At 40.3% G+C, this 24,310-nt stretch overlaps 2 protein-coding genes across 3 annotated transcripts; both read right to left on the bottom strand.

Moving 5' to 3' along the window:
• Positions 1-1,597: 1,597 nt before the first annotated feature.
• Positions 1,598-11,112, bottom strand: LOC139573827 (myelin-associated glycoprotein-like). Of its 2 annotated transcripts, none has more exons than XM_071397731.1 (10): positions 10,315-11,112; positions 8,870-9,229; positions 8,427-8,732; positions 8,071-8,334; positions 7,694-7,960; positions 6,178-6,447; positions 5,767-6,072; positions 5,266-5,353; positions 5,071-5,137; positions 1,598-4,570 (listed from the first exon to the last, which is right to left on the bottom strand). In XM_071397731.1, the coding sequence occupies exons 1-10, from the start codon at positions 10,424-10,426 to the stop codon at positions 4,070-4,072; spliced, it is 2,541 nt and encodes an 846-aa protein (XP_071253832.1). In that variant the 5' UTR covers positions 10,427-11,112; the 3' UTR covers positions 1,598-4,069. The 2 variants fall into 2 exon arrangements, with proteins under 2 accessions (XP_071253832.1, XP_071253831.1); XM_071397730.1 differs by having other exon boundaries at positions 1,598-4,582; positions 10,315-11,111.
• An 11,263-nt stretch (positions 11,113-22,375) lies between these two features.
• LOC139572491 (interferon-inducible GTPase 5-like) lies at positions 22,376-23,467 on the bottom strand. The gene has a single exon (XM_071395227.1). It carries the CDS (start codon positions 23,465-23,467, stop codon positions 22,376-22,378), a length of 1,092 nt encoding a protein of 363 aa, XP_071251328.1.
• Positions 23,468-24,310: the final 843 nt, after the last annotated feature.

Below are 24,310 nucleotides of genomic sequence, written 5' to 3'. Positions count from 1 at the left end.
TATAATAATGAGTGCTTTTTATTAAGGAAACTAGTCAAATTATGATTCAATTGAATTATTTGAATAGTTACTCTGTAACTTTAACAACTGAATATAAAGTTAAACTGAACATTTTGAATGGAAACTTTGAAGTGATGTGTCATAATCACTTTGTTGCAAATCTACTAACAAACCAAAACGCCACTGTTGCTGATACAGGACATTGAGGTAAGAGTACACAGAGATCCTGTAAATTATGTAATTCTATTGGTGGTGCATCTTACATCATAGAAAATGTGTAGTAGGAGAAATACTGATGGGGGAAAAAAGCAAGAGGACGTTTAGAAGGACGTTTGTACAGGCAGTCCAGCAGTAGCAGAAGGGATATCACAACGGCAAAGAAAATGGGAAAATGACTTCATGTGTTTTACTGGACCTTGATGTTAGCACTTGATAGTTTGGAAAAGGCTAATTAACTCACACAGCCTTAAGATATTTGCTAAGAATAAAAGTCCATATTATGTCAAGTACAGCTCAAATAAGCAAAGAGAAATTACAGTACATCATTAATTTAAGACACGAAGGTCATTCAATCTGGAAAATTTCAATAACTTTGAAAGTTTCTTCAAGTGCAGTCGCAAAAACCATCAAGCGCTGTGATGAAACTGGCTCTCATGAGGACAGCCACAGGAAAGGAGACCCAGAGTTACCTCTGCTGCAGAGGATAAGTTCATTAGAGTTAACTGCACCTCACTTTGCAGCCCAAATAAATGCTTCACAAAGTTTTGCTGCGAATTGCTGCAAAGAAACCACTACTAAAGGACACCAATAAGAACAAGAGACTTGCTTGGCCAAGAAACACGAGCAATACACATTAGACCAGTGGAAATCTGTCGTTTCCACCGTGAAGCATGGAGGAGGAGGTGTGATGGTGCTTTGCTGGTGACACTGTCACTGATTTATTTAGAATTCAAGGCACACTTAACCAGCATTGCTACCACAGCATTCTGCAGTGATACACCATCCCATCTGGTTTGCGCTTAGCGGGACAATCATTTGTTTTTCAACAGGACAATGACCCGAAACACATCTCCAGGCTGTGTAAGGGCTATTTGACCAAGAAGGAGAGTGATGGAGTGCTGCATCAGATGACCTGGCCTCCACAATCACCCAACCTCAACCAAATTGAGATTGTTTGGGATGAGTTGGACCGCAGAGTGAAGGAAAAGCAGCCAACAAGTGCTCAGTATATGTTGGAACTCCTTCAAGACTGTTGGAAAAGCATTCCTCATGAAGCTGGTTGAGAGAATGCCAAGAGTGTACAAAGCTGTCATCAAGGCAAAGGATGGCTACTTTGAAGAATATAAAATATATTTTCAACACTTTTTGGTTACTACATGATTCCAAATGTGTTATTTCATAGTTTTGATGTCTTCACTAATATTCAACAATGTAGAAAATAGTAAAAAATTAAGAAAACCCCTTGAATGAGTAGGTGTGTCCAAACTTTTGACTAGTGCTTTATATCTGGATTGTTAGCAATAAAAACACATTAATGTACCGGTAGTTGCCTTAACTGTACTTTTAAATGATAAGTCAGTCAAGACCAAAATGGCAGGAAACAGAATTTATTGACGTCATTCAAAGTGGGTTTGAACATCGTGTGTTACATCAATGCAATATGTGCTTACTTGGCTGTCAAAATAGAAATGCTTCACTGTTTAGGAATTTCCCATATTTCAGGATGTGCTATTGTGTAGATGCTATGCAACTGACACCATGTTTTAATATTTGTTCAACATCGTAATGTACATCATTACTGTCTTTTTACTTTACATAATTACTGAATCATGCTGAAATTACTGACTGCTTGTAACCTGTATTCACCTGTAATCATTGTAAATACATTTTCAAAAAAAGAAAAAACAATAATAACAAAAATACAACATGTTGAAGTGATTCATAACCATCACACACATTTTGTAAGTTCATAAATACACATTTTCTGTAACACTAAGTTACATATTCATAGAAGAGGAACAACTCAGGGAAAAACAAACAAAAATATCACACTTTTAAAAACTGTTGCGAGATTAAATGGAATTAATTGAAAATGTATGTAAGGAATGACACTAATCTATAAAAACACAGTTAAAAAGTCAGAATAAAAGAACATACACAGAGCCTAGTGAAAGTCTACACACCCCCTGCACAGTCTTTATATTTTTCTGCCTTAAAAAAAAAACATTTGATTGTTTTCCTACCGATGTACACAACTTACTCAAGATTTTAAAAGTGAAAGAATAATGATGAAACATTTTCCAAATGAATAAATAAAAACATTTAACGGAGCTGTCTTAATTACGTATGTTTTCACAACCCAGAGTAAATTCTTGGTGGAAGCACCTTTGGCAGTCATTAGGGCTGTGAATAATTTTGAATTAGATTCTAACAACTTTGCACACCTCATAGGGCAACATATACACATTGTTTTTGTCAAAACTTCTCAAGCCCAGTAAATTTGGTTTGGAGTCATTGATGGACAGCAATATTCAAACCTTGGGCTGGATTCAATCCGTATCGCTGAAGTATCACAGAAGATCTACTTAAAAATGTAATTTCTGATTGAGCCGACATTTGCAGCGTTTAACGTGAATGCAGTCTCCGCGAACGCGGGAACATTGCCTTTAAATTTCCATCAAGCTTTAACACGGACCTTCCGGAGACAGTACAGGTGCATCAAAGCTGCGACTGAGAGACTGAAAATAAGCTTCTTGATTTGATTTTCATTTGGTTTGACTTCGGCGATACAGATTGAATCCGGATTGAACCCAGCAGATTTAAGTCAGGACTGAGACTGGGCCATTCAGAAACACTCAACAGGTATTGGAAAGCCATTCTTGTTTGTCTTTGAGATTAAAATGTGTGTAATTGACTCGCTGAAAAATAGAACTCTATCCCAGTGTTTGGTATTCAGAAGACTGAGGGAGGGTTTCTAACGTTTTATCTGGGCTTTGCTCCTTTCATATTTATTACGATCCTGACAAACTCTCCAATCCCTGCTGGGGTCAAGCATACCAATAACACGATGTTGCCGCCACAAACAGGAGGATCAACAACATTGCATTCACTCCACATTACTGGCCTGTATAGAAAAGTAAAAAGGAGGAAGCCTGTGTTTTTTTTTTTTTACTCCAAATCATCCATTCTGTTTGCAACAAGGCTGTTAAGTAATACTGCAAGAAAACACGGCAAATAAATACACTTTTTGGCCTAAGTTAAAAACCACAGGCCAAATCCAGAACTACACAACACAGAGTGAAACCCTCTGTATTTTCAAGTATTGTGGATTGTACTGACATATCTGCTTTACAATCAGTGACAAGGTTTGAATATTGCTGTCCACTAATGACTCCCAAACCAAATTTACTGAGCTTGAGCTATTTTGACAAAAACAATGGGTGTGTGTTACCCTAAGAGGTGTGCAAAGTTCGTAGAATCTTATTCAAAATGATTCACAGCTATAATAGCGGCCAAAGGTGCTTCCACCAAGTATTACCTCTGGGGTGTGAAGACATACGCAATCAAGACATCTTTGTTTTTTTTGTTCTATTAAATTGTTTAAGAAAAAATGGTATAGTTGTTCTTTCACTTTGAAAATGTGGAGTTGGTTGTGTAGATCAGCAGGACAAAATCTAATGTATTCCCTAATTGGATTTAATTTTAAGCCAAATCCACTAATTTGAAGGGGTGTCCACATACTTGTATACTTGTACATATTGTGTATATAGAGATGAAAATCTAACTAATGAACAGACACTGTAGAATAACTGGTGTTAAAAAAAGGTGCTTCTACAGTTTGAAAGGTGACGATGATGTGTCTGCAGTGCATTATGGGTGATTTTTCATAACCTTGCACTTGCTTATCTGCACAAGCTTTACTCCCTCTATACAGCAGTTTACTGTGCCTTTATGCTCTCCTCCTCTTCCTCTTATCTAACTGAGGTTTTCCCTAATTTGCCTCAGATATGACCTGACCATGACATATGTTCCCATACCTTACCTCCTCTTCACCATTAGAGGAATCTTTCTACTTAGAAAGCAGTGTCACCTCATCCACAGCGGTTTCTGCTGTGTTGTGCTGCTCAGATTGTCCCAGTGGGGCCTCTGTAGACTCCTGGACATTGAGGGCAGAATTAGTCACACCCTGTAGCTCTGGCAGCGCAGAATCCTTTGCAACTTCTTCCCCATCACTCTCGTGTCCTGCCTGGGTTTCTTCTAAGACTTTAGCTCCATGGTCTTCAGCGTGATCCCCCTGCTCCAGAGCAGGATTGGCCTCCTTCTTCCCAGCCCCTCCCTCGATACTACCTGTGGAGTGCAGACGGATCACTGCGTACTCTGTCGTTTTGGAGGCGACTCCCCTGATCTCTCCCTCCCCCTCCCCCTGCTTGGCCACCTTGGCCTGGAGTTTGGAGAAGTTCAAGTTGGCGTAGTGGAGTAGGTCTGTGTCGTCAATTTCCCTGTCCACTGTCCTGTTGGGTCCGAGGGCCTCATCCAGCATGGCTTTATTGGCATAGACATTGTCCTCTTCCTGAAAGAAGGTCTGAGGGGTAAGCATCACATTAGAGGGGTTTAATAAGCTTACTGGCAGAGTTTTTTATGTGGACTCCTATTAGCTGTAACTGCCTGGTGTCCACACAAAACACAATGCAAAACAATCATATGAGCAAGTCAACCACTGGATAGGAAAGGGCTAGTTGTTAGTTAGTTGTTTAACATGAGATCCAGACAACATGGTTGCAAAAGACTCAATTACAGTAATGAACCACTGCAGCGTAAACTAACTTGAGTTCCTCTTCATGCACACAGTTGATTTTTGCATATTTACATTTTTATTTCCACCAGCCAAGCTACCTCCAATCTTTCACTGCAACAAAAATACCAGTGCTGAAATGTGTGCGGCATCTAGGATATGTAATAGGGTGTTCATGCACACTCTTCTGTGAAATATGTATATCCATGCCTTTCCACATTGTTAGACTGTAAGCACATACACATGTGCAATGTCGGAATGTTAGTGTAGTTACTTACCTCATCAGTCACTATGAACTCTGCTGTGTCCTGGCTTTTGTTTGGTGACTGCCTGGCTCTCCTATGCCTGAGAGCAAAACAACAGAGATGTTAAGATAATGTCGTCAAATACCAGTCCAGACAAAAAGTGGACCAATCTATCCAAAGGTCTTTTACATTATCGTACCTGCCCTGGCCCCTGTGTCAGTCACTTACATGCAGACGAGAAGCAGTGGGATACATAGGAGCATCATCACTCCTGCCCCCACACCAGCCCCGATCAACAGAGAGATTAGGTGGAAACCTGCACGATCACAACATAGAGAAAACAAATGAGGTGTAAAACAAGCACCGCCATTCCTTCTTTGTATTAAAAATCCGTCTAATTTGGCGATGTGAGAGCTTGGGACTATGAGGTTCTATCTGCATAAAGACGTTTCTGAGATAATTGGTTTTAAAGTTCCCGAATCCTCATTGGTTTGAACGGTGTCAGCCATTTTTATCTTGTGTTCTTTTGAACTGAACAACATGAATAGGGGTATTTTTACTATATACATAGAGAACATTGAACAGAACAAGGCTATGTCAATAACTACATTTTGACAAAAAATAAAGATATAACCTTATAGTTCCAAGCTCTTGAATGGTTAGTGGGACCGGGGGAACTGTTAGGAACTAATTCTGGTGTAGAGCAGGACAAACATCTCCTAACTGTACCTTCGTATGTTTTCATTGATGTTAAGTTAAATGAGAAGCTGTCAAAACCATCAATGTTGGAGCTGAGGCAGACCAGACTCGGTATTTCCTCTTCCTGTGATTGGCGGATGGTGAGGGAGCTCCTCAGGCCTGCTCGGCCCATTGGCTCCTCCCTGATGATGGTGTTAGTGGAGTGATTGACAGACTCTCCAGCCAATTGCCACACCACTGTGGGAGCAGGGTTTCCAAAGCTATCACAGAAACATCTGATCTGAGAGGTAGCTGAAATCCTGATGCAGCGAGAGGTGTTCTGGATCTCTGAAGCAACTACAATGAACAGACAGGGAGGACACAATTATTGTTAATAGTTCATTCACATTAATGAGTGATTGCGATTCATAATCAGTAGAATAAATACTGTACAGTACATACATGTTACATCGATACTGATGGCTTCAGAGTTCTGCAGTCCATGGACATTCTGAGCCTCACAGTTGTACTGTTCATTTGAAAGCCTGGTTACATTGAAGATGCTGAGGTTCTCTTCAGACCCTACAAGGTCCTTCTCCCATCCCTCAACTCTGTACCAGGTGTAGTTATTCACTGCTGGGTTGGCATTGCTGCTGCAAGTCAGAGTCACAGAGCTGCCCTCTGCTACTGAGCTAGAGGGACTGACTGACACTGAGGTGTTCTTGGGGGGATCTGGAAGAAAACAGTGCATTATACACTTCTCAACAGTGGTGTTAGTCTGCCTATCCATACTTCCCATGCTACATGTCTGTAATTATATACAATAAAGCCAGCTGTGAGCCAGATTCAGTTGCCATACCTAAGCCAGATCATTTCCACAATAAGGGCCAAACCTGGGCTGGCATATAGATGTGGCCCAGTTACTACTTTGCGCCGTATCCAACTTGATAGGCTAGGTCTAGCTTTTTCATGGCAATGATCTGGCTAAGTTATGGCAATCAAACCTGGCCCACCTTTGGACCGTAATTCCAAGTGTTTACTAGGCCACATAAACACGCCGGAGGATTGTAAATGGGGGATGGATTTGGGCAATAATAATTTTGCTTTCTAGGTTTGTCTTCGGAAACCCTTCAGTTGAGATAAAACACAAATCTTGACTAGATTGCCAATGGCAATACAGAACAAACAGCCATGCATAAACATATTCACACTGCCATACAAACTCAACAACAGGCTTCAGTGATGGAGAGCCATTGACACACACACACACACACACACAGTAAAGATTCATGGTTGTCACGCAACAGGACAATGGCTCACTGTCATTGGACCAGACAGTCTGGGCACTGGCGTGAACCCATGACCCAGACGTTGGCTACACACCAGGTGTGGCTGGTCACAGCAGCTGGATGTGTGCCTCAACACAGAGTCATATTCAACCAGTTATAAATAGACTGTTTATAGCATCTTGGTAACACAGCATCTTGGTAACACTTTACAATAAGGTTATGGATTAGCATCAACTATATTAGTGAAAGGTTCTACATGTACCGTTTCAAAATGATGGCTAAAATATGACATGTTCCTTTACCATTAGTAAATGATTACCAAATGCATTGACACAATTTAACGATACATTGGTTGATGCCAAATAATGTAGCCTTATGGTAAAGTGTTAGCAGCGTCTTGATGCTTCTATGTTTCTGTTCCTACACTAGGAGCTATACTGTATTATACCCAGGGATGGAAAACCTAGCACGCTAACCCGTGGCTAGTACTTTTCAGACTGGGCTAGTAGAAAATGTGCCCGACTAGCCCGCCAGCTACTGACATTTTGTCTTTTCAAATAATGCGTGGCGCATATTTTGGACCCAGGCTAGTAAAAATTGCAGTCTTCTATCCTGGCTGGCCAGTGCCCAAAATCCTTAAATTACATCCCTTATCATACCATTGCAAAAGTATAATGTATATAACTTACATTGAATATCCAGCTGAACAACTGTGGCTTTTTCCGTACCAAGTGCATGCAGTGCTTCACAGCAGTACTCCCCACTATCACTTGCTTTACTGTCTAAGGTGAAGCTCTCTCCAGATCCTAAAGTGACAGCCTCAGGCCCATTGATTTTGTACCAGGTGTAGTTTTTCACTGCTGGGTTGGCATTGCTGTTGCAGGTCAGAGTCACAGAGCTGCCCTCTACCACTGGACCAGAGGGACTGACTGACACTGAGGTGTTCTTGGGAGGGTCTGGGGGAAAGAAACAATAGATATTGTATATCAAGAGTCAATTTAGTGTGTGTTATGATACTGTCCATAGTTGAAAATATTGTTCATATTTGGTTTCATTGTGTACATACATATTCCATCTAGTTGAATGACAGATGAGTTCTCGGCTCCATGGTCATTGATGGTTTCACAGTAGAAATAACTGTCATCTGCTGGTACCTGGACAGTTAGCATTCTGCTAGCCCCCACTGTTGAAACCTGTTCTCCAATAACTCTGTACCAGTTGTAGCGCCCCACTGCTGGGTTGGCATTGCTGCTGCAGGTCAGACTCACAGAGCTGCCCTCTAACACTGAACCAGAGGGACTGACTGACACTGAGGTGTTCTTGGGAGAGTCTGAGGGAGAGTGCACAGAAAGTCGTCAAATTCTATAGAAATAAATAACTTACTATACATGAATCAAACTTACCATGCATGAATCAACTTACAAAGAACAGTGACTGTCAGATAAGTTTTAGATGATTTATCACTCTTGCCAGCTTGTCGTTGGTACAGCGCAGTGCAGGAGATCTTCTCTCCATGGTGGACATGTGAAGCGGTAAAGTTCAGGAGAGAAGTTATGACTTGATTCGGAGTCTCCTGCAAATCCTCCACACTGTCACTCAGTGTGGGGGTCCATGTCAGAGTTGGAGGGAGTGAGGGACAGGGGGCTGCAGCAGAGCAGATCAAACTCACTGAGGTCCCCTCCATCACATCCACTGTTGCTGGACTTAGAGTGGGTTTGGATGGATACTCTGAGGGAGTAAAAAAAAAAAACTTTTATTACATGAGCAGTGCATTAAATACAGCCAGTTCAAACCTGCAACTTAAATGAACACAACACATCACAACACACACAACACAGAAATAGCATATTCTAATGATACTCTACCTTTTACATCAATTGTGACACGTCCTGGAAAATTATATTTCAGAGCATTGTCACATTCAAGTCTGAAACAATAGTAGTCATTGAAATAAGATGTGACGTCATTCAGGATTGTGGTGCATTCCTTCTGCTGCAAGTTCCCAGTTAGATTCCCTTGAATGGTGTTTAAGCCTGTTCCTGTGAGACTAGAATCAAACACGTGTACTCCTCTCCATCCTTTCCTCCATATTCCTTTACATGAAGCTGTGAGGGACGACTCATATCCAGATCCCAGTGTAAATGAGCAGGGAATGGCCACACAAGATCCAATGAGAGCCTCTATATTCTGAGGCACCAGAGCTGCAAAGTCTAGGCACAGAACACCTGAAATACACACGAAAAACTATTAGACTGGGGTGTTAGGTTCTTTTCAACTTCACTAGGTTGTTGATTTTTCCTACAAACCGTAAAAGAATATGTTGGCTAGTTATTTAGCGATGTAGCAATGCTAGTAGACATGGAATGTATAAACTATCGCTTTAAAAACCCAGTGCAAACGTTTTTATCTCAATATGACATTATTTCTGGCTAACAATAAAGCAACTTACTGTAATAGTTTTTAAAAATGTTTTTAAAATTTTTATTTCTCAAGCAAGAATTTTGCTAGGACTGTCTTAGAGTGGGGAAGGGAACACAATAGTGCATTAACCACAGTGTGGATCAATCCACCTGAGCAGAGAATGGATATGCAACCTTAAAACGAAGTTATTGGCAGAGAGGTTTTGAAACGCTCTTTGTTATTGGTCTATTAACTTTACCCCCCTGGTGATGTCACCAGGGAAGCCAAAACTCCACTCACGCAAAACCTGCTGTTTAGAAGGTCCTGTATTTCAACCAGCAACTATCAGGAAATAACAGCAATCACATTTTTACAGTGTTAGTTCATCAGCTGTTGTATAAATATGATACAAAACACAGGAAAAACTGAATGTTGACTGCGCTGGGCTTTTAATAAGGATCAGAACACTAACCATGTTTCCATCCACAGTTTTCATGAGTAAAGTCATATCGTATAAAAAGGTTTAGGTTTACATTCAATTGGCGACAGGTTTTCATGCGAATATTCTAAAATCCGATAAAGAAAATATGTGCAATTTCCCACCAGTGGTGTGTTTCCACCAAATTGACTTGTACAGATAGAAATCAGTGCATGATGACATAGTGCACACAACATGTACTTTTTCACTTACATTTTCATGTACCAAATAAAAATCAAAAGTTCATAGTGTTTCCATCGCATTTTCAACTCATATTTTCTTTATGCAGATTTTTAAATATTCACATGAAAATGTGTCGCCAATTGGATGGAAACCTAGCTACAGATAACCTATCAAATGTAAATGGTAACGTGCAATGGGAGACGCAAGAAAGCAGTGCAATCAGACCCCGCCTTTCCCACAGCGACCCACCTTGCAGTAGATAACCAATGAGGATGAGTCTTTCAGCTCCTGTGATGTGCATGATTCTCTGTATCAGAAATGGCCAGATGAGCTCACTGTCTGGACAGACAGACACACACATTCAGTACATTGTCTTCATTTTTTTAAACATAAAACTAACAGTGAAAATAACTTTTAATTAAAGTTAAACACATCAAAATGTCGTCATTTTAGTTTTGATTTGTCATTAATAGAATGACTCCACACAGATTTTGATTGTAGGGAACTGAAACCACATTGACCCTATTCTCCACAATGTTGACATGTTGGCTACACCACAATAATTTGTATCGGAATGAGATTTGAATCATAGTAATATGAACATATTTCTCACATAATAAATATAGAATAAAAAATACATGATTCAATTATACCCTAAAGCCAATGAAGATGTGTTGATTCTGAGTAAGTATAAATTCCTAAATTGAGCATAAAAAAGTCAAACAGGTTCATGTTTTGGGTGTAGATTCATTTCCATTGAAAATACTGACCAATAGAAATGTATGAAGTGTATAGAGCTATGAGCTGATTAGGTTGATATTAGTGCAAATGTAGATGTAGCCTACACCTGACACACTAAAGAAAATGTAACCTAGTTGAACTTGACAATATCTACAATTCGATTTTAATTAGATGCTATCAATATCTGAAATGTGTTCCCAAATCCAACTCATCCGAAAATATCAACACCTGTGAACATACACTTTAACATGTTGCACTCCACATTGCAAAACCATAACGGTCGCATGAATTACCATAACAGAAATAGTACAAACAGAAATAGTGTCTGCGACCTCTTACCAGTATTCACGCGATGGTCGTCTGTTCAAATCCAATGCACAATTCAGGCTTTATAAATGACACCTGAAGTTGTGTTCTGTTGTCCAGCTGCCTGTCACTGTAGTAGACAGTCAGAAGAAGTGGTGCTGCTGTTCGCAAGACACAGACATTTCCTTCACTGAATAAGTGTCAACCCCCAAGCGCTAGCCTTCCTCTGTAATATCAAATGATCATCAGATTATTTTACTCATATTTATCAGTGAGATAAATCAAGCTTCGCAAGGAGGGCAACATCCACTGATTAATTTAAATGTATGCAGATATATAATCCAGTGGCTAGTAAATGACACAGAAAGCTATAGACCCTTTCAATATTTATATTTACTTCTCTTTTTATAAATGTTTTATGTCAAAGGAATACAATCCAACAGTAATTCGACCAGAGATTTAAATACACAAATGTAATGAAATAGTCAGGTTTCAAGTTTATTTTTGACAACGGGCTACATTTCAAAGAAGGTTTAAAAGCAGACTTTAATGTGGATATCATAAATGTACAATTCAAAAGGCGTAGAAAAAGAGAAAATTACATTAATAAATTAATAAAAGTCTATTTGATGATGAATTGATATAAATGTTTCCCTACACAATTTATACTGTGGCTTGCGAAAGTATTCAACCCACTTGGCATTTTTCCTATTTTGTTCCCTTACAACCTGGAATTAAAATAGATTTTTGGGGGGTTTGCATCATTTGATTTACACAACATGCCTACCACTACGAAGATGCAAAATATTTTTTGTGTGAAACAAACAAGAAATAAGACAAAAAAACTGAAAACTTGAGCATGCATAATTATTCACCCCCCAAAGTCAATACTTTGTAGAGCCACCGTTTGCAGCAATTACAGCTGCAAGTCTCTTGGGGTATGTCTCTATAAGCTTGACACATCTAGCCACTGAGATTTTTGCCCATTCTTCAAGGCAAAACTACTCCAGCTCCTTCAAGTTGGATGGGTTCTGCTGGTGTACAGCAATCTTTAAGTCATACCACAGATTCTCAATTGGATTGAGGTCTGGGCTTTGACAAGGCCATTCCAAGACATTTAAATGTTTCCCCTTAAACCCCTTGAGTGTTGCTTTAGCAGTATGCTTGGGGTCATTGTCCTGCTGGAAGGTGAACCTCCGTCCCAGTCTCAAATCTCTGGAAGACTGAAACAGGTTTCCCTCAAGATTTTCCCTATATTTAGCCCCATCCATCATTCCTTCAATTCTGACCAGTTTCCCAGTCCCTGGCGATGAAAAACATCCCCACCACATGATGCTGCCACCACCATGCTTCACTGTGAGGGTGGTGTTCTCGGGGTAATGGGAGATGTTAGGTTTGCACCAGACATAGCATTTTCCTCGATGGCCAAAAATCTAATTTTTAGTCTCATCTGACCAGAGAACCTTCTTCCATATGTTTGGGGAGTCTCCCACATGCCTTTTGGCAAACACCAAACTTGTTTGCTTCTTTTTTTCTTTAAGCAATGGCTTTTTTCTGACCACTCTTCCGTAAAGCCCAGCTCTGTGGAGTGTATGGCTTAAAGTGGTCCTATGGACAGATACTCCCATCTCCGCTGTGGAGCTTTGCAGCTCCTTCAGGGTTATCTTTGGTCTCTTTGTTGCCTCTTTGATTAATGCCCTCTTTGCCTGGTCCGTGAGATTTGGTGGGCGGCCCTTCCATGGCAGGTTTGTTGTGGTGCCATATTCTTTCCATTTTGTTATAATAGATTTAATGGTGCTCCGTGGAATGTTCAAAGTTTCTGATATTTTTTTATAACCCAACCCTGATCTGTACTTCTCCACAACTTTGTCCCTGACCTGTTTGCAGAGCTCCTTGGTCTTCATAGTGCTGCTTGCTTGGTGGTGCCCCTTGCTTAGTGGTGTTGCAGACTCTGGAGCCTTTCAGAACAGGTGTATATATACTGAGATCATGTGACAGATCATGTGACACTTAAATAAAGTCCACCTGTGTGCAATCTAACTAATTATTATGACTTCTGAAGGTAATTGGTTGCACCAGATCTTATTTAGGGACTTCATAGCAAAGGGGGTGAATACATATGCACGCACCACTTAACAAAATATATATAATTTCACATCTACAATTTGGACTATTTTTGTGTATTACATGAAATCCAAATAAAAGTCAATTTAAATTACAGCTTGTAATGAAACAAAATAGGAAAAACGGCAAGGGGATGAATACTTTTGCAAGGCAGTGTAAACCCTTCAGTGTTGCATGTATAATATACTGTATATATATTATAAATGCCATTTGGCAAACACTCTTATCCAAAGTGACTTAATGGACAAAAACTGAGCTTTTCTTTTAAAAACAAGGACATTTCTAAGTGACCCCAAACGTTTTAACGGTAGTGTGTATATACAGTTCATCTGTTTGTACAGTTTGTTCATTTTTTAGACTCTTTGATTTTTGGGTTTTGGTCAATATTGTCAAGGTGTAATTAACCTTTTATGGCTGCAGGGCGGTGCCGGTACACTTATGACAACAGCCCGTCCAAGTGCAGGGCGCGAAATTCAAAAGATATTTTTGAGAAATATTTAACTTTCACACATTAACAAGTCCAATACAGCAAATGAAAGATACACATCTTGTGAATCCAGCCAACATGTCCGATTTTTAAAATGTTTTACAGCGAAAACACCACGTATATTTATGTTAGCTCACCACCAAATACAAAAAACCACAGACATTTTTCACAGCACAGGTAGCTTGCACAAAACCAACCTAACTAACCAAGAACCAACCAAACTAACCAAGAAACAACTTCATCAGATGACAGTTTTATAACAAGTTATACAATAAATCTATGTTTTGTTCGAAAAATGTGCATATTTGAGGTAGAAATCATAGTTTTACATTGCAGCTACAATCGGAAATAGCACCGAAGCAGCTAGAACAATTACAGAGACCAAATTGAAATACCTAAATACTCATCATAAAACATTTATGAAAAATACATGGTGTACAGCAAATTAAAGACAAACATCTTGTGAATCCAGCCAATATTTCAGATTCTTTAAGTGTTTTACAGCGAAAACACAATATAGCATTATATTAGCTTACCACAATAGCCAAAAACACAACAGCATTGATTCAAGCCAACAGTAGTGATAACGAATAAACCAGCAAAATATATAAATTTTTTCACTAACATTCTCAAAATTCATCAGATGACAGTCCTATAACATCATATTACACAATACATATATTGTTTGTTCGAAAATGTGCATATTTAGCGGCACAAATCGTGGTTATACAATGTGAATACTAGGCAAAATGCAATAACAATGTCCGGAGAAATCTTGGAGAGGCACCTAATCTAATCAATAAATAATCATAAACATTACTAAAAAATACATGTTGGACAGCAAATTAAAGATAGCTTAGTTCTTAATGCAATCGCCGTGTTAGAATTCTAAAAATAACTTCATTACGACATCCAGCTTACGTTATGGCGAGAGAGCCCTCAAAATCTGGGCGCAAACTAATAGTACACATGTTCGACAGATATATGAAATAACATCATAAATGGGTCCTACTTTTGATGATCTTCCATCAGAATGTTGTACAAGGGGTCCTTTGTCGGGAACAATCGTTGTTTGGTTTTAGAACGGCCTTTTTCCCTCTCGATTTAGCAAGCACACTTGCCAAGTGGCGCGAATCTCTCCATCGTCAACAAACTCAGAGAACGGAACACGGCAAAACTCCCGAAAAAAATTCAATAATCTGATTAAACTATATTGAAAAAACATACTTTACGATGATATTGTCACATTTATCAAATAAAATCAAAGCAGGAGATAATAGCCGTCTATAACGACAGCTTTTCAGAAGGCAATCCCAGGTTCCTTCTCGCGTCTTCCTGAAAACAGGAAATTGGTGTCACGTCATGCCAAGAGCTCTTATTCGACCTCAGTTCAAGCTATACACTCCATTTCTTCTCTCACTGCCTATTGACATCTAGTGGAAGGCGTATGAAGTGCATGTATAGTCATAAATCTCAAGCAAAATGATAGGGAGGGCCTGGAACAGAGCCTCGATTTGAGATTTTTCACTTTATGACAGGAAGTTTGCTGCAAAATGAGTTCTGTTTTACTCACAGATATAATTCAAACGGTTTTAGAAACTTGAGAGTGTTTTCTATCCAATAGTAATAATAATATGCATATTGTACGAGCAAGAATTGAGTACGAGGCCGTTTGAAATGGGCACCTTTCATCCAAGTTACTCAATACTGCCCCTGCAGCCCAAATAAGTTTTTAAGACACTTTACAATTGTTACGGCTGTCCTCGCTGACAGAAGGTGTGGACCAAAACGCAGAGTGGTTAGTGTTCATTCTTTTAATGAAAGTCAACAAAACACTTCAAAATACAAAAACAACCAACGTGACAAAACCGAAACCGTCCTGTGTGGCAACAAAACCTCCACAGGAACAAACACCCACAAAACACAAGTGAAACCCTGGCTGCCTAAGTATGATTCTCAATGAGGGACAACGATTGACAGCTGTCTCTGATTGAGAATCATACCAGGCCGAACACAAAATCCCAACATAGAAAATCAACCATAGACAACCCACCCAACTCACGCCCTGACCAACTAAAATAAATACAAAACAATGGAAAACAGGTCAGGAACGTGACAACAATAATAGTAACAGCTCTGTTAAATTATCCCATGGAACTTCACAGAGATCCGGCATTACACTCAGAATTAAACAAGGATGCCCAATTTCTCCTTTATTATTTTTATTGGTCACACAAGTTATGGCACTTCAAATAAATAAGGATAGTTTTAGGGGTATTCAGATACAAGATAAAGAGATAAAATGTTCACAATTGGCTGATGACACCAGCATTTTTTTAAAGATCATAATGAAGTCAGGAAAGCTGTGGAGTGTATTAATGCCTTCTCACATGTATCTGGTTTATCTCTGAATATTAGGAAATGTGAATTATTTGCGTTGAAAAGATGTGACTTAAACTCAGTGTGTAATATCCCTGTAAAAGATGTGATCACATATCTTGGTATTAAAGTTAACAAAGATCAGAAAGAAAGGGCCAACTTAAATTTCTCTCCTATTGTAGAGAAAATTGGAAAGAGATTTAATTCCTGGTTATTAAGAGATCTTTCTTTATCTGGACATGTACTTTTGTCCAAATCTGAAAGTCTGTCCAGATTAGTTTATACCTCCCTTGCCTTGGATGTTCCTCTGTCAGTAACTAAAATTGTTGATACTAAATTATTTAACTTCATTTAACTTCAAAATATGGATTGAATTTAGAATATAATCCCTCATTTAATATTCCAACAGATTGGTGGTCTAGAATTCTTACTCAAACGCAACTTTGATGTGGGTAAAATCCCTATTAAGCTTGCAAACTTTCATAAACAAGTACTTCTAACTTGGAACCTCATGTACAAACACAATTTTTCGCCACATAGGTATACAATCTGGAATAATAAAGACATAAAATACAAATACAAGTCTTTGTTTTTCCAGAACTAGTATGACAACAACATTATCTGGGTTAAACAATGATTGAATAATGATGGACAACTATATGATTATCCAGAATTCATGAGAACACACAATGTTACACTCACTCCTGAGGAGTATCAAATTGTCAAAGGTGCTATTTTTCATTGAGGGGAATATAACAATACTCCAAGTGCAACTGTTGAGGATTTTGTAGCCTCATTACAACTAGAAGGAAATTACATTTGAAAATGAAAATGTAATAACATGTATATAAGAAAACTATGTCAAGAAGTTGCTATTCCCGCTGCTAAAATGTACTGGAATGCAGCCCTAGGACAAGTGAACTGGAACAAAGTCTTGTTGTTGTCTGGCAAATGTTGTATATCTAATAAGGTGTGTCACAGAGTAAACTGATACCCCATGTCATTGATCCACAATCCATAGGTGAGGCTGAACGGTGAAATAAGTATGCCCCCAATGCAATTCTAAAGTATAATACATCCAGTGTGATTTCAACAGATTTTCGTAAAATTAACAAATTATTGTCATTTGTTGATTTTATATAACAACATTCCAACCTCGTTTAGCATGATTTATTCAATTATGGCATAATTCTACTATTTTTATTCATTTGCATCACTGTCAATGACATACTTTCATTTTTAAGGCTAGCCGCAAAGTCCGCTATTGTAGTTAATCCTCATTGAGGATTCACATAGATGGCTCCAACCACCATTAATCAAATAAGAACTGTCTTATAAATTAGGGTTATTTTAGATGATGACACCTAGCTATATAGTTGAAACAGATTATGTCGTTTTGCTACGTTTTTGGGGAAGAATATTGTTTGCATCCATGAGCTAGCTAGCTTTTTTTATGACCAGCACTGTAAGTGCGTGAAACAACTTTACCAGCATCATAGCATACGTATCGATGAATCGTTGTGACATATGCAATACGAGTGATAGTGTAATCAATGTGTAATATCTAAATATCTAGTTAAATTAGTATGTGACGTGCAGTCACATTCAAGTCCTGATTGGTCAACAAGCTTATTTGACACGTGAAATAGTGTTATTTGACACGTCAAATAGTGTATATTTTTTGACACGCAAAGACCGAAACGGCGTTCCATACCTGAGCCCCCCCAGTAAAATGTATCCCGTCCGTATTGGGCTTTCTACTGCCGATCGCTAAATTATCCTAATGATTATGATCACACTTCTTTATTTCAAATATTTTGGCGACACTATACCAACGATGGCTTTGTATGATTTAGAAACTTGGGAACCAAGCTTCAGTGTAATCAGTGTAGCCTGTCGCCAGGACTTCTTGAAATATCTCCACTTCTAGAAAAAAAAACGACAGGATTCCGTCATAGCTGTCAATGTATATAAAATAATAATAATTACAGGGGGAAGTTTTGAAAAAAAACAAATTCAGTCCGAATCGCCCTCTGGAAAAACGGACATTCGGGGTAATAAATACATAACCAACGTTCTCTAGTATTATTAGTCCTGTGCGAATATAGTTACAATATTCTTCATGGGCCTGGGGGTGTATATGAACTAGGGTTGGGCGATGTCTGTGTAACCGATGTGAAATGGCTAGCTATTCAGCGGGGTGCGCGCTAATAACGTTTCAATCGGTGACGTCACTCGCTCTGAGACCTTGAAGTAACTGTTCCCCTTGCTCTGCAAGTGCAGCGGCTTGGAGCGATGGGTAACGATGCTTCGTGGGTGGCTGTTGTCGAAGTGTGCAGAGAGTCCCTGGTTCGAGCGCAGGTAGGGGTGAGGAGAGGGACGGAAGCTATGCTGTTACATCTGGAATGACACATCGTCCAAACGTTGTATATATTGTTTTGTATATATATATATTTTTTACATGGGGCAGGGGGGAGCGCATCAGTAAACGGTCTGTAATGCAGCCTGTGTCATGCACAAACCACCGATTTAAAGTCTAATCATTAGACTACAATGTGGAAATCATCTTACCAATAATGTTTTTTTCTTGTGTGCAAATAAATACATATAAACCAATCATATGGTGATATGTGGTACTGATAACTTTGAATGGTGATTTGTAATCAAACGTTGTAGACATGCAGGGTGATAGGATACCCTTTCAATGGTGATTTTGGACAGTTAGAACAGAGATCGAGTTTGCATGTTCAACATAGAAGACATCACTGGGCAGTGTTCTTGGAAGAGCTAGGCAAACGGTCATACTCAGTGCACAACAGCGGGCCAGCGCAGAGCTCACATCCCACCTACTATAAATATTATAAACAGTAGGTAGGATGTGGTGGAGAGGGAATAAGGGTCGATTTCCGCTCTTTGCCAACATCATCCTCAAATACCTTTGCATCTACACGTCTGAACGTGTTTTCAGTAGACCTACAGTAGTCAATATTGTTACCCCACTCTGCAGTCTATTAAACCAGAAAAGGTGAACATGATTGTGTTCCTTGCCAGAAACCTTTAGGTAGGTTAATATATCATGAAAAGAAAAATAGGTTCTTCATTGCACTTTATATTTGTTTAATTTTCAAAGCCTCTATTCACCGCGTCTTATTCGAAATAAATATAGCCTATGCCAGAATATTCTGTTGTGTGCCTTAAAAACTTATTTGCACTGTATTTATTTGGTTAATTTCGTACTTATTTTGATTACTTTATTTATTTTATAATTTGTAGCCTATCCAAATGTGGAGATTATTATTTTTATTTATTTTATGTTCTCGCCTTCGAAAGCAAAGCTTATATGAATAAAACCTTCCACAATAATATAATATCTGTTTTAGAAGTTTCACTTGTACATTTACTGCAAATTTGATTGGTAGTAGCCTAGTGTACAGTAGGACTATATTATTGCCTGTTTGGTGGCGACACACAATTTGTTTTTCCTAAAGCTTTCGTCAGGTGGAGGCCCGGAATTTAAGTTTACACTTCCCATTTGATTATCCTATCTTGAAATTGTTGGTTCTCTCTCACTCATTATTACCATATCATTGAAACAGAAATATCTAAATGACTGTAGATTTTCATATAAGAAATGTATTGGTGACACTTTATAATTACTTTAAAGTGGAACTGACAGCATTTTAGCAACATTCTATCTCAATGTGCACATGAGGTATGTCCCATTATCAGCTCAGTATGATCGTAAATAAACATGTATCCAGGATACATTTCTCACTTTATAATGGGTAGACATACATTAAAAAAATAGCAAACATTCACAAAGTTGTTTCTTCTTACCTCAGAAGGGATTCGCTGTGATGACTTTCTCACGAAAGATATCTGCAGCATATCAGTCTTCTCAGAAATAAGGATGAGAAACTAAAAGAGGAACCCAATCTTCTGCCAGGCTTTGCATTTGTTTTTGCATGTTCATCCAAGCAGGAGAGACAGAAGCATCTATTTTTGTGATTTGGCGTTGATGATGGAAGGAAGTACTGTATCAATTTTCTATTCTGCACTGTGCTGTACTGTATTTGTGAAGTGAGTTTAGACTCACTTTATCTGTCAGGTGTTTTGTTCAAATTTACAGTATGTGTAGTGTGTGTGGTTGTTGTACATGAGGAACATGAGGCACTGTACTGTACAATACTTTCTGAGTAAAACCGTGCTGATTCCAGCAGGCCCTGGAACAGAGCCTCGATTTCAGATTTGTCACTTCCTGTCAGGAAGTTTGCTGGAAAATGAGTTCTGTTTTACTCACAGATATAATTCAAACGGTTTTAGAAACTTGAGAGTGTTTTCTATCCAATAGTAATAATAATATGCATATTGTACGATCTAGAATAGAGTACGAGGCCGTTTAAATTGGGCACGATTTTTCCCCAAAGTGAAAATAGCGCCCCCTACACACTAACAGGTTAAGGACATTACATCAATGTTGGAACAGCCTGTAGTGTGGTTTTCCACTTTAATTTTGAGTGTGACTCCAAATCCAGACCTCCATGGGTTGATAAATTTGATTTCCATTGATAATTTTTGTGTGATTTTGTTGTCAGCACATTCAACTATGTAAAGAAAAAAGTATTTCATAAGAATATTTCATTCATTCAGATCTAGGATGTGTTATTTTAATGTTCCCTTTCTTTTTTTGAGCAGTGTATATATATATATATACAACTCACACACTGTCACGTTCTGACCATAGTTCTTTTGTATTTTCTTTGTTTTAGTGTGGTCAGGGCGTGAGCTGGGTGGGTATTATCTATGTTTTCTGTTTCTATGTGCAATGCAAATAGTCTGGGTAGCCATTTGATTAGATGTTCAGGAGTATTATGGATTGGGGGTAGAAGCTGTTTAGAAGCCTCTTGGACCTAGACTTTGTGCTCCGGTATCACTTGCGGTAGCAAAGAGAACAGTCTATGACTAGGGTGGCTGGAGTCTTTGACAATTTTTAGGGCCTTCCTCTGACACCGCCTGATATAAAGGTCCTGGATGGCAGGAAGCTTGGCCCCGTACACACTACCCTCTGTAGTGCCTTGCAGTTGGAGGCCGAGCATTTACCATACCAGGCAGTGATGCAACCAGTCAGGATGCTCTCGATGGTGCAGCTGTAGAACATTTTTAGGATCTGAGGACCCATGCCAAATATTTTCAATCTCCTGAGGGGGAGTATGTTTTGTGGTGCCCTCTTCACGACTGTCTTGGTGTACTTGGACCATGTTAGTTTGTTTGTGATGTGGACACCAAGGAACTTGAAGCTCTCAACCTGCTCCACTACAGCCCCGTCGATGAGAATTGGGCCGTGCTCGGTCCTCCTTTTCCTGTAGTCCACAATCATCTCCTTTGTCTTGATCACGTTGAGGGAGATGTTGTTTTCCTGGCACCACACGGCCAGGTTTCTGACCTCCTCCCTATAGGCTGTCTTGTCATTGACGGTGATCAGGCCTACCACTGTTGTGTCACCCCTGAGGGGCCCCTTTGTTGAGGATCAACGTGGAGGATGTGTTGTTACCTACTCTTACCACTCGGGGGCGGCCCGTCAAGAAGTTCAGGATCCAGTTGCAGAGGGAGGTGTTTAGTCCCAGGGTTCTTAACTTATTGATGAGCTTTGAGGGCACTATCGTGTTGAACTCTGAGCTGTAGTCAATGAATAGCATTTTCACATGGGTGTTCCTTTTGTCCAGGTGGGAAAGGGCAGTGTGGAGTGCAATAGAGATTGCATCATCTGTGGATCTGTTAGGGCGATATGCAAATTGGAGTGGGTCTAGGGTTTCTGGGATAATGGTGTTGATGTGAACCATGACCAGCCTTTCAAAGCACTTCATGGCTACAGACGTGAGTGCTACAGGTCGGTAGTCATTTAGGGAGGTTACCTTAGTGTTCTTGGGCACAGGGACTATGGTGGTCTGCTTAAAACATGTTGGTATTACAGACTCGGACAGGGAGAGGTTGAAAATGTCAGTGAAGACACTTGCCAGTTGGTCAGCGCATTCTCGCAGTACATGTCCTGGTAATCCGTCTGGCCCTGCGGCCTTGTGAATGTTGACCTGTTTAAAGCTTTTACTCACATCGGCTGCGGAGAGCGTGATCACACAGTCGTCCGGAACAGCTGGTGCTCTCATTCATGTTTCAGTGTTATTTGCCTCGAAGCGAGCATAAAAGGAGTTTAGCTCGACTTGTTGCACTACCTAATGAATATGACCCAGGTATTTTTAGCCCTCCTCTTGACCTCCTTCATTTCCCCTCTCCTATACCAGCAGCAGCCAGTATCTTCTCTTCGTCAACCCCCATCTCATCGATGGCCCCATTGAGAGCCTGCAGCATGGTAGTGAAGGAACGACCGGCTGAGCGGGCGTGCCTGGGCATGGCCATCTCCACCAGCCGGGTCGTGTTTGTGGTCAACTCCTTCTCTGCCGCTGCCAGCCGAAGATGTACCTCACCCTTAGTGACTTCAACCGACAAGTTACACGTCCGCAGGGCTTTGAGCCGTGCCGGATCCACGCACCGTTGCCATGCCAACCGCTCCACAGACTCGTCGTCCAGACAGAGCGAGGCCCTGGCCTTGGTGAGGATCCTCACACCCACTCTGGCGTCCACCATGGAGGCCACCAGGGGCACGGGGATGGCCGACACCCCTCCAGATAGTGACGCGGCCGCCCAGACCAGGGCCTTGAATGCGTCCCTCTTCTGGGTGACCAGGACTGGGGAGAGAGTGGGCAGGGCCAGGAGGAGGGTGTGGGCCCGGATCTCTGGGAGGTCCCTCTCCATCTCCTCCAGGAGTCCTGGGAAGTCAAGTTTCTCCAGACAGGAGGGCCTCACTAGGAACTCCTTAGGCAGGGCCACCCCCTGGGCCTTTATCAACTCCAGGCTGGCATTCCGCCTCTCCTCCAGACCCTTTTCTATGTCCTTCTGCATAGAGCGGGCTTCCAGGAACACTGCCACACTGTTGGCCTGGAGACTCTGTGTGAATGCCATGACCACCACATTGTACCGCAGGAACTTCACCCGCTCCATGTACCCTTCTGGTTCAAAGGGCGAGGCTGCGGGTGTGGGCGGCAAGTCCCAGAGCCTGAAGTCAGGGTGCTTGGGGTTGGAATAGATGGCCATCTCCCCTGGAGGAGTGGGGCAGGGGGACAGGGCGGCTCCATCATCCTCAGGCCCCAGGCCGCGGAGGGCGTTGATGAATGCAGACTTTTTCGGGCCCCCGCTCTCCTGCCACGGCCAGTCCTCCACAGCATCCTTGACATCTGACAGCTTGTTGTTCTCGATGGACTCTTTGAGAGTCTCCAGGAGGTTTAGGCTGTGAGATACAACATCCACCTCCATGGCTGTGAGAGAGGATGGTCATTAGCATAGACCAACATATAGGAACACACACACATCTTAATAGTGGAGGATTATATTTATTGGGCACGTAATGGATCAATTGTTATGTCTACACAGTTTAATACTGAGGTATTTATTAGTCTCTGAAGAGAAGGCAAGAACAAACGCTAACATACAGCGCAGTCCTCGAGGACCTGGAAACACAATCCTTTACTGCTTAATCAATTGGGGTTAAGTGGGAACACAACAACACAGTATTTTAACACATTTCATCAGATTAAATGATTAGAATAAAAATGTAACGAATTGGTCAAATGACAGTATTGAATAAGTGGTAAGTGTTGTGTAAACAAACACACAATCTTAGCTCCAACTAACTGTCTGGTTTACAGTACTAATGTATGCTACTGCCTATGCCTTACCTTTGACCTGGATGAAAAAATCTAAGGGCAGACCTTGAAAGGGAAATATATCCTTATCTAATGATCAATAGCAGATATATCCTCAATACAAGTGAAGTGTGCTGACTGTGTCTGCTAGATCTATTTACAGGCCCTGTACTGTGAGTGGAAGATTCTAATCCTGTAATCCCACCCTTAATCTAGTATGGGTGTGAGCACATACTGTACACGCAACACACATGACAGAGTCCAGGTGATGTCATCTGTAAATGAACAGTTAACAGCAAAGGGACATGTTTCTTATCTTCATTTTCTTTTCATCCAAACTTCAGGAATAACACAGGTGTTTGTATGTGGGTTTGTTCGGTAGCTCTTTAAGAATTCCTTGATTGTAACAGGTTAGTTTCTCCTCTTCAACACGTTTCACAGTTTGGTATTAAAA

This window comes from Salvelinus alpinus, chromosome 4 (assembly GCF_045679555.1).
Source record: "Salvelinus alpinus chromosome 4, SLU_Salpinus.1, whole genome shotgun sequence".
Lineage (NCBI taxonomy): Eukaryota > Metazoa > Chordata > Actinopteri > Salmoniformes > Salmonidae > Salvelinus > Salvelinus alpinus.
This window is presented reverse-complemented; position numbering and strand designations above follow the sequence as displayed.

Bases quoted from the DNA above. Each gene is read 5' to 3' on its own strand.
- LOC139573827 (XM_071397730.1), bottom strand. From the start codon at position 10,426: ATGTGTGTGTCTGTCTGTCCAGACAGTGAGCTCATCTGGCCATTTCTG. The intron at 8,335-8,426 runs GTAAGTTGATTC...ACTCTCCCTCAG, and splicing joins TCTGACAGTCACTGTTCTTT to ACTCTCCCAAGAACACCTCA. The intron at 5,138-5,265 runs GTAAGTGACTGA...TTTTGCTCTCAG, and splicing joins CCACTGCTTCTCGTCTGCAT to GCATAGGAGAGCCAGGCAGT.
- LOC139572491 (XM_071395227.1), bottom strand. From the start codon at position 23,467: ATGGAGGTGGATGTTGTATCTCACAGCCTAAACCTCCTGGAGACTCTC.